General features: G+C 33.4%; 1 protein-coding gene across 3 annotated transcripts in view; it reads right to left on the bottom strand.

The window, feature by feature from the left end:
- The window catches only part of RABGAP1 (RAB GTPase activating protein 1), a 170,955-nt gene that overhangs the window by 92,635 nt on the left and 66,924 nt on the right, over positions 1–11,396 (bottom strand). For all 3 annotated transcript variants that reach the window (XR_003432507.1, XM_027104919.1, XM_027104920.1), the window contains 2 exons: positions 6,005–6,179; positions 2,220–2,313 (listed from right to left, as the gene is read on the bottom strand). Coding sequence is in view for 2 of the 3 variants with exons in the window: in XM_027104919.1 (XP_026960720.1) it covers positions 2,220–2,313; positions 6,005–6,179 (269 nt within the window). In the remaining variant the exon portion in view is untranslated. The remainder of the gene's footprint in view (positions 1–2,219; positions 2,314–6,004; positions 6,180–11,396) is intronic.

An 11,396-nucleotide genomic window follows, 5' to 3' on the forward strand; every position in this document is an offset into this window, starting at 1 on the left:
TCTTTACAAAAAAAATAAACCTAACCCCCAGGATTATTTGATAACCCTAGCTTGATTTATATTGATAAAATTATTTTCAGAATAATTTTATGTCACTTATAATAATAACTAGCTAACTCAGCATACTATTTTATTACTGACATTAGTTCTCTTATTGACTAAAATTCATATCAAAAGGAACTTGGAGAATTAGAGCGCAAAGGTATATTTATTACAATTACTGCCACTAAAATCTAATGTAGAGTTAAATAAACCAGCTTTGGGACCAGACTTGACTGTGTTAAAAATTCTGGGTGCTGTTTACTAACTAGAATTGCTGACTTAATCTCTAAGCCAGTTTCCTCATCTATAAAAATGGATACTATTTTATAAGGTTGTTATAGTTGAAATAGAGCACATAACTTAGCACAGCACCGGATACGTGATAAATCTATTACTTCTTACTATGATTACTACCATTACAACATCTATTATTTTTAATCTAGAATAATCCTGAGTGGTGGTTCTACAGACTTGTATTTTGTAAATGAAGAAACAGACTCAAAAGAGTTAAGTGACCTGCCCAATATCATATAGCTTAGAAATAGGAGAGGTAGGATTTGAAGCCAGGTCTACCAGGCTCTAAAACTCCATGATACTGTGGATGGTTCCTATTACAGAACACATATAATAATGATGAAAAAAAATAATGACAAAATGAATTGAAGAAGAGAAACTGTATTATTATTTCTAAAGACATGACTGAAACCAGCAAAAACAGTTTTAAACACCCTGAAAGACAGTTGATACAGATGGAAACTTAGTTAATATATTTGAAGGAGTAAGATAAGGATATCATTTAATCAAATGAATAACAAAATGAATAAACAAAGCTTGATAAAACAAACTCCAAGCAACTGTATAAAATGCTGGTGAGTTCATTTTATAAAACTTAGATGCTATATATAAATGATTTTAAATACGCTATTATATAACCATGTCAAGACTCAATTACATTTCTATTTTAGAGCAGAAACCTTTTTATACAGATGAAATTCCTGCCAGCAGCAGTCCAAACACTCCAAAATCACTGAACTGAAAATATATTGTGATGAGAGCATCAGCAGGTTTGTCTCCTGATTGCTACAGGAATATCAAAAATAAATGAAAACTATTCCCCTGGGGGGCTTTTGCAGAGTTCATTTATTAAAACCACTTGTGTAAAGACAAACCATGCTTTGGTTTGCATCCTCCTCCTGTACACATTTGACATTTCCCAATGTGGAGAGTGTTTTACCAGAAGTGTAAAGCACTGTGAGAGTGCTAGAAGCAGATGATGCCCATTTGTAGTCCCATCCCTTAAGGGCATGAAGTTTTTTTTTTTAATGCTGAGACAGTTTTACTAAGAATAGAGTGAAGGTTTCAACAGTTAAAACTTCCGAGAAAAATCAGACTCCAAAATAACAGGTCCATGGGGAGCTAACGGACAACCCTAATAACCAGAAAGTCAGAAATAGAAAACTACTCAGATCACTTTCCAGTTCAGCTCTTTTCAGCATATACAGGCATCCTACTCAATGGGGAAAGGAAACTACATAAATGTCTCACCAACTTGATTTACCAGATTGTCTCTGATACCATTAATAAATACCTGAAGGTAGTGTACTCTCTTTAGACAGCCTAGAGGATAGTGTTTAATTTTGTTGTCAAACCATCTTTTGAGCTGATGAGAAATTCCTGAATTTTACAAGTGTTAGTAGGAAAACTAATTGGTAGAGCAATTAATATATACCATGTTTATAACATGCTGCTCTGTCAGTTGAGGCATATAACACAGATAAGGAAAAATCCCACCTGGAGTCTCTTACCATGGCTCTATGCATTGTGTGAGCATCTTCTAAACCTGATTATTGTTTATAGTCTTAACAACTGTGTATTATCTTAACCAGTCAGTGGTTCCTAACCACTTTAATACAAATGACTTCTTTTCTTGTTTATTCTCCCCATGCTTTCCATGTTTGAATAAATATTTTCTGCAACAATGTGAATTTATTAGGTTTCTGATATTTTGAAAGTTGATCTCAGATCTTCACTACTACCCTTATAAACCTCTAAAAACAGATGAACCTCATACTTAGGTTTTTATTATTGGCTCCAAAATTCAATAATGTTAGGTAAAATTCCATACCCATAAAATAAGAATTATAGGTGAAAAGGAGAACTATTCTATTACAACTTACCATTTAGACAGCAGTTCTCCCCATGTTTCAAGAATTTTCTCTGCACATTCTTTGGATACATCACCAGATCCACTCAAGAGAGGTTCATCGTTATCTTTAATAAACAAAACACACAAAAAAGGATAAGAGAGGTGGCTATGCTAGCCAGAAGAATGACCTAGAAACATAACAGTCAAATTTGAAAGATTTTACTGGGAACAAAGTATCATAATTTCTCTCTTTCAGTGTATAGTTATAAGTATGAGGAAAATAAAAATGGTCCCAGGTGGAATGTTGTTGTAATCTCTTTAATTCTCTTTTGCTTTTCATATAGGTCTATATTATGTCAACTGCAGAAAAGAGCCATATAATTATAAAATGATAGGACTCAAAATATGAGTATGTTCTCTCACCTATTCCAAAGCAAACAGCTTTATACATGAAAATATATCGCAGTCTTATGTATAACAGTTAAAATTACAAACCACCTAAGCATAAGCTACAAAAATAAGAAAGCAGAGAATGTCAGAATAAATTATGATACATGTTTACAATGTAAATTTGTGTTGACACTTGTTTACATAATGATCTGGCAAAATACCACAAAAAATAAACATAAGAGCTAAATCTTCATTATAATCTATGTTAAAAAACAGAAAATAGTCTGGAATGAACTATACCAAGACATTAACACTGAGTGATGGAGTTATGATTCTTTTTCCTCCTTTATGTTTTTATGACTTTCTAAATTTTCTACAATGACATAATTTATAATAGAAAGCACAAAAATATTTAAAAAAGGACCAAAATGAATCATTTCAAACTTAGTTCAAATAATTAGGAAATGTAAATGTGAATATGAAGTGAAAGATTATAAGACATAAAGACAGTGAAAAAAGTGGCAATGATAAAGGCATCTGAGACAAATTGAAAAGTGTAATGAAATTGGAGGGAAAATATGAACTAAGACTTAATAATCTTCTTTTGTTGGACACTTGGTGAGTTTTCAACTTTTTACTACAAATAATATCAGGATGAACATATCTCATTGTTTTTATTGGGTATATGCCCAGAAGAGAACTCCCTGGGTTAAAAAATGCATGCTTTTAAGGATTTTGAAACTTACTGACAAACTGCCTTCCAAAATGGTTTTACCAATTGATATTTGCACTAGTTGGGTACAACAGTACTTGTTTCCATGTGTCCTCAACCAATGCTGTATCTAGATTTTTTGGTTTAACCTGCCTTAAAAAGTTTTGATCTTTACACCTCTGATGATTACATCATGAATTGGCATCCGTTTAGAGATGGCATATCTGAGAGCACTGATTTTAAAGGCTCAGAAATCCAGGATACTTATTATTAAACTTATTTATATTATAATGCCTTGAACATTATCAGCAGTTTTCATAGTGAGTTACGGAAGAGGACAGACTGAATATAAGTGAGACCTCTGCAGATAGATAAGGAAAAGAGAAAGGCTCCAGTGCACTAAGACAAACTTCCCCTGCTTCATTTTTTTGCCAGAATTGGCCCTACTTTCTAAATACCTCAAGTAACTACTCATTAAAAATGTCAATATAACACAACGTCTTTGGGGGACGACAGCTACTAAAAAATGTACTAAAATTTACAAGAGATAATTCCTTTAAAGAGATTAGGAAGACCTATCTTACAAAATTCTCTTTTACTGTCTGGATGTGTTCAGAATGTTTTCTGAACACCTCTCATTTATAACTGCTGGCTTCCAGCCCTGTGAGCACAAATGTCCTATGGATAAGGAGCCTCTTTAGAGGATTACAGCCATTTCTTTCCATGGAGCAAACATCACAACAGGACCAGTTTCCCTTGTTTGTATACTCGGTTAGAGAGAATTACCAGATGGCATGGCTGAAGTCTTCTTCAGTCCCAGTTCTCCTGTCATTAACTTTTCACTATGGAAATGGACCCCAGGAGGGTTACTCATCCTGCCAATATTTACTGAGCATCTATTATATACCAGGAATTGGGTTACACACCAGGGAAATAATGTGGGGCAGAAAAGGACACACTCTCTTCCTTTATAGAGCTTGTGTTCTAGTGTTCCCTGATTCTCCCATGGACTGCTGACTGCTGTTAGTCCTTACCTCTCCCCAGTTAAGAGCTGTCAGTACAGGCCTTCTGAACCCCCTCAATTATATTAAAAATCCATGCCTGCTAGAGATTAGAACTACATCTCAATCCTGATGTTATCTATTAGTTGGGCCCAAATTCCTTTGTAACTGGTAGATATCCTTTAACATCTATAGTATGGAGATTTGAACAGTCTCTGGTTTCATAATAAATAGAGTGCCTTTCTCAATTTTTGGTGTTTTTTTTTAATTGCTGAGTTTAAGGGGAGGAAAGTTCTATAAACTTTTATTTGCTCTGCATCTTAAGCAGTGTTGACCTAGAAGGGAAACTGAAAGTCTCCAGAACCAGTTATACAGTAGACAATCTCAAACAGTGGGAACAATTTCACCTTTCCCAGCCTTAAAACATGACTTAAATCGCCTCTGCAGGAAGACTATAAATTGTATCTCTGACTTCGCAAAAACAACATATGTGCTTTCTTTGCACTTCAAAATGCTTTATGTGAACTAAATGCCCAGAGATGGTGACAGAATAGAGCTCAAGACTATTAACTCACAGACCTGGATTAAAATCCTCCTTGCCAATTTCTAGCTTTTGTGGCCCTGGGCAAATTCACTTTTCTGAGATTCTATTGCCTTATGCTCAGAATAAGTATATTCAAAATAAGTCCTATTTTTCAGGATATTTGTGAGGACTATATAAACAAAGTATTACTTTACTTTATAAACAAAGTACCTGTCTACCACATATTAAGTATCTAGTAACTGGTGGCCATCAAAATTGCTAATAAATGATCCTAAGCTGATTAGTCACAGAAAAAGCAGGTTACAGGGAACAACAGAAAGTGGAAAGTAAGAGCTTGCTCTAAACTTGAAAAAAGGACATATAGTCATGGATATGTATTACTTTTAACCCAATCAGACATTCCTGCCACCTCCATGCTTTTGTTAATGTAATTTCTTAGCCAGAAGTGCCTAAATCAGCCCCTTTATCCCTGAATTCTCCTTTCACTTCAAAAGTTCCAGCTAAAAAACTATTCATGGTGCTCCACCACATACTCCACAATGAGAAATGAGTTCTCGTCTATGAATTTTCTAGAACACTTCTTGTGAAGCTCACATAGATGCATGCCTCATATGACCTCTCATAATCAGCTTAATTTGCCCTTAAAAATAAAGCTCTGGTACAAAATTATAAACTGGAAAATGCTTCCCAAACTTTCACTTTTCCTGTGTTCCTTCCCTTCATTTCTCACTTTTATACAGTATCTTTTAACACAGACTGATAGAACAGTTTACAGATATAACCATAAGAAAAAAAGAGGAAAAAAAAAAAGAACTGGTTGATTCCTAATACTTATCAGTGTGAAAATCCAATAATGTATAAATCAGTTGAGATGGGAACATTTATTGAGGTGGAAGCTGTGTCAGATTTGCTCTAAAAATGTGCTATATTAATACACTAAGCTTGCATAGACTGATTATTTTAAAAAGGACTAATTATAAATCTCATTTTTTTCTAACTTGGTTACAATTACCTTAAAGAAAGTCCTATGTTAATCACTTTTTAATCTCCCACAGTCCTCTTAAAAGAATTCAAAATACTATGTCACTTTATCAATTCCCTGATAAAATTGTAAAGGTCTGTATGGTCCGCCACCCCAAAACAGAAATTAAGCTCTCCCTACAATTTACCTTCCTCTTCATCGTCTTCTGGAGGAGAAGGAATCATTGAACTCTGAGATCCAGACTGTGGCAGGCGAATTGAGGGACTGGCTGTAGTTTTCCTCCTCTCTCTCTCTGATTCACTTTCCAAGCATACAACTTCATATAAAGTGTCAGTATTGTTCTTTCTCTCCTTTTGCTTTATCTTGAAGATGAAAAAACATTATTTATCAAGGGATAAAACATTTTAATTGAGCACTACTTCTGATTTCATATAGGATATGAGAATAGAAAGGTATTACTTTAACTATCTAAACAAAATGTAACCTTTTCTAAATAGAAAAACATATGTTTAGACTTAGGAAAAGGAAAATAGGATATTTACTGAGCGGGACTCTAGTTCTGCAATTTTATTTACTGTATTCAGACTGCATCATCAAACATCCAACTACCAATATTTAGTAAGTGTGAACTAAAAAGTTAACTGTTCTGTAGATTCCCAGTTACTTTGTTTTGTTCAAGGTTTCCTACATAAAACTATACATGAAAAAAATGTTTTAGAAATATTCTAAAACATAAAGTTTAGGACTAAGAAAGTCTTATCTCCATGCCCCTTACCCACAAATCCTTTCGCTTAATTATAACAGAATAGGGAACTTTTCTTCAACTGAAAGCTATAACTGGTGGTGGGAGGAGACGTAAGCGATAGAAAAGAGATTAATAGAACAAATAAAATCTTTGATAGCTCAAATTGTTTTATATTCTGGGTTTATCTTAAGATAAGCATATAACAGCTTAAATTGACCTAAGTTAAAAATTAAGGGACTTCCCTGGTGGCACAGTGGTTAAGAATCCACCTGCCAATGCAGGGGACACGGGTTCGAGCCCAGGTCCGGGAAGATCCCACATGCCGCAGAGCAACTAAGCCCGTGCACCACAACTACTGAGCCTGTGCTCTAGAGCCTGCGAGCCACAACTACTGAGCCCGCGTGCCACAACTACAGAAGCCCGAGTGCCTAGAGCCCATGCTCCACAACAAGAGAAACCACCGCAATGAGAAGCCCACGCATCACAACGAAGAGTAGCCCCTGCTCGCCATAACTAGAGAAAGCCCATGCACAGCAATGAAGACCCAATGCAGCCAAAAATAAATAAATAAACTTAAAAAAAATTTTTTTAAAGGGCTTAAAATAAAAAATTAAGAGTAGGGAATATAATACTTTACCAGTACAATATTTAAATATATTAACATTCCATATTAGAGTCAGTTTAAGGAGGAGGAAAAAAGTGAAATACAGAAGAGCAGGAGGACAAGACAGAACTACAGGAAAAGATACAGAGACAACTAGAATAGAAAGGTAGCAACACCAAAGAGAAAGATATACATGCATAAAGTAAAAATACAGAAGAGGGGGAGCAATAAGAGGTTCATTAGGTACAGAAATACCAGGCAGAGACCAGATTTTGTCATCCTAATGTTCATTTGGGTTCTTAAGAAAAACTACCGCAATCCTGGAAGGCTTAGGTAGTGGCAACATGTCCTTTCAATATCATCCTGAAACACTGTTTAATATAGTAATTGGCAAACTTTTCTGTAAAGGGCCAAAAAGTAAGTATTCTAGGCTATGTGGGCCAGTAGTCTCTGCTGGAACTACTCAACTCTGCCATTATGGTGCAAAAGCAGCCATAGTCAGTGAGTGTGGCTGTGTTTCAAAAGCATTTTATAAAAGCAAGTGTCAGGCCAGATTTGACGCACAGACCCAGATGTGCTGGCTTTAACATGTCCACCAAAGAATTATTTAATTTTCTAGGTGAATAAATGACTGAATTACTTATTATTAATTAAAGGACCCAGACTCTGTGAAGTTACATATTAATCTGTAGGTTTGTGTCCAATAGCTATGCAAATGATTTCCATCTAATAGAAAAGATAACCCAAAGGTTACCCTATAGGACATTAACCAGTTTTGTTTCTAACGCAGCAATCTTGTTCTAACATTCTTTTTTTTTAAAGAAAGGACTATATAAACTCAAGTTTCTCAAATACTTAGAACCAGTTTTACCATCTTACTGGTTCCCTCACTACCTAATGAATTAAATTAAACCTTTGACATATGTTCATTCTGAATTTGTAATTATGATTTTTAATTTCAAATATGCTTTGATAGGGAACAGGATTTACTTTTGTTTTGTTTTAAATTACTCTCTAAAACATTAGTTAATTGCTATCTGAAACATTTCAAAGATCAACATAACTCTTTACCTTTAAAATTTTTTCCCAGAAACTATATGAATGTAATAACCATTGCACTTCACCTAGAAACTCCTCTTTGAGTGACAGTCACCAGAGCACTACTGCCCTTTTGAAGTCAGATAAATATGGAGTCAAGAAGTGGACCCTGCCTGTAAGTCAAGAACTCCAGCTGTTAAAAATGTTGTTCATTGTTGAAGCTGGGTAATAGTACATGGGGTCCATTATATTATTCTTTTTATTTCTGTGTACATTTGAATTTTCTATAATAAAAAGCTTTTAAAAAGAACTCTTAAAAGACCAAAAAAAAAAAAAAGTAGACATGAATAAGTGTAAAGATATCACATGTTCTTGGAAAAGATGACTCTATATTAATATCACAAAGATTTCAATTCTCCCCAATAAAAATACCAATAATTTTCTTCCAGAACTACAAAGGTTGAATCTAAAGTTTATATGAAAAATAAACAATCAAGAATATTTAGCAAAATCCAGAAAAAGAAGAACAGCTGAGGAGGAAAGTTAGCCCTACCAAATATAAAAACATAACGTCTATGTAATTAAAACAGTGTGGTATCAGTGAATAAGTAACGTAAAGATCAATCAAAAAGAATATAAAAACCAAAAGAGTTCTAAATACATATGAAAATCTGATAATATGATAAAGGTGACATCTCAAATCACTGCGGGAAAAGTTAGACTTTTCAATGAATGGTATTGGGACAAGTGGATGGCCATTTGAAAAAAACATTAAATCAGATCCATACCTTACACTATATAACAGAATAAGATACTAATAAATTAGAGATATAAATAAAAGTAGTCAAATGAAACCATGTAAGTAATACTAGAAAATGTATAAATTCCTTTATTACTTGAGAGTAGGGAAAGCATTTCTAATTATGACCCCAAATCCAGAAGCTTTAAAGGAAAAACTTGATAAATTCAAGTATATAAGAAAGAAACTGTGTGGCAAAAGAAGCCCAAAGACTCATCATAATTTAGGTCACAGGACAAGTGACAAACCAGGAGAAATATTTGCAAATTATATCTCAAAGGGTTACTCTCTTTGATTTCATAAAGAACTTCTAAAAATATAGAGGAAACGGCCAAAACCAAAGAGCAAAAAATATGAAGAGACAATTCACAGAAAAGGAAAGAAAAATCACCCCTACACATATGAAAAAACAAAATGCTTGTTTTCATTCATCAGAGGATAAATTAAAACTACCATCAGATCCTTATGTTTGACAACGCACTCTGATAAGCCTCTGGAGAAACAGGTACTCTCATACCTGCTAATCTCTATGATTACAACCTTTATAGAGGGGAACGTGGCAAATATAACAAAATTACATATGCAAAATTACCTCATGTGCCAGTAATTCCACCAATAGGTATCTACTCTAAGATGCACTTTCATAAAATCAAAAAAATACATGCACAAAGTGCTATACTGCAACATTACTTGGAATAGCAAATGCTTGGGAAAAAATCCAACTATTAATCAATAAAGGACTAGTTGAAAGAAGCATGATTTATCCAAACACAGTAGTAGGCAGTCATTAATAAGAATGAGGAAGGTCTCTATAAACTTATATGGAATGATCACCAGGATGTATTAAGATAAAAAAGGCGCAGAAAAATATATATAGTATGCTAGTTTTTGTTTAAAAGGGAGTTAAAAAATATATAGAAGTATTTTATTATTTTCACAAAAAGAAACACTGGAAAGATAACCTAGAAACCAATAATAATGGTTACCTATAGGGTTGGGGAATGGGAGATATGAATGAAACCAAGACCTATACATTTTTATGTAATTTTGACTTCTGTAGCATGTAAGTATTTTAAATATTCAAAAAATAAATTAAACCAAAAAGGAAAATACCCCAAGCCCCCAAATCAAAAATATGAAAATAAATCTAACTATATGTCAAATGGTAACAGAACTACAACGAAAAGAAAATATTCTAGCTAACTTTTGAACAGTACTGATTTTATTGAATATAATCTTATTAGAACACGTTCAAAGGACAAAAAGAGGTTCCACAAAATCTTAAACTTCACTCAACAGTTTTAATATTAATTGCAATACTGATTTTTTGAATGAATGGGAAATTAATGGGAATTTAAAACTATACAAATAATTTCATATTATATACCTGTATTTTTTACATACACAGAATGAGAAACGTGAAAAAATACACAGGTATTGCAGTTATATTAATAGCTCTTTCTCCCCCAAATTTGTTTAAGCATCTATGGAAAAGGTTGAATACACTAAATATTTTGGAAACTTTTCCATTTAGATGCTTACATTTTTAAAGTATATATTGATTTTAAAATATGGGTTTTATTTCCAATTGAAAGAAACGTGTATAACATAGTTGTACATAAATTGCAATGTGACATTTTGTATATTTTAGAAATGGTGCAAGTTTATTAACTGATGTTTAATTATCCTCATCAGTTAACTGTATTAAATTAAAATATAAGTTTGTCCTCACTGGAATTTTAAACAACTGAAATTTACGTTTTGTAAGCCCATATAATAGTACCTTTTCTCAACAGACATTTTACAAGTTTACAAAATTTTGTTATAAATTTACCAGAAGCAATAAAATAAACATCACTTATTAAGGGTGTTTCCTACAATACTGATATTTTTTAACTCTTTGATAAAGTAGGATAAAGCAAATAACTTATATTTATTATTATTATTTAAATATTCAATATTAATAAACATATACATGTATAAGAAAAGAAAAAACCCTGTAATGTTTCATTACTATTAAAAATATGTGAATGAACTCAACTGATTCAGGCAGGGATCATCAATGAATGCTAAAACCATTAGTTAGAAAGGTGCTGAGGAACAGGATATTTGGAAGTTGCCAAAGTACCACCTCAAAGATGATTTGCTAAATGCAGAAAGAAAAATCTACTTTTACAAAGGAGAAATCCAGTAGTCACCATCTTAACCAAGTGATCATACTTCCCAGCAATAGCTGAACCTGTGCCTCCTGACTTAGCAGTTGAAGAGCTCTGGTACAGAAAGCATTTTCTATCTTGAGAGGTACAGTGGTATACTGCATACATGTAAATGCGCCTATATGTACGTACACACACACACACACACACACACACACACACACACACACACACACA

The sequence above is a fragment of the Aethalodelphis obliquidens genome, unplaced genomic scaffold, assembly GCF_003676395.1.
Source record: "Aethalodelphis obliquidens isolate GAN/ISIS:26980383/991018 unplaced genomic scaffold, ASM367639v1 scaffold7, whole genome shotgun sequence".
Taxonomy (NCBI): domain Eukaryota; kingdom Metazoa; phylum Chordata; class Mammalia; order Artiodactyla; family Delphinidae; genus Aethalodelphis; species Aethalodelphis obliquidens.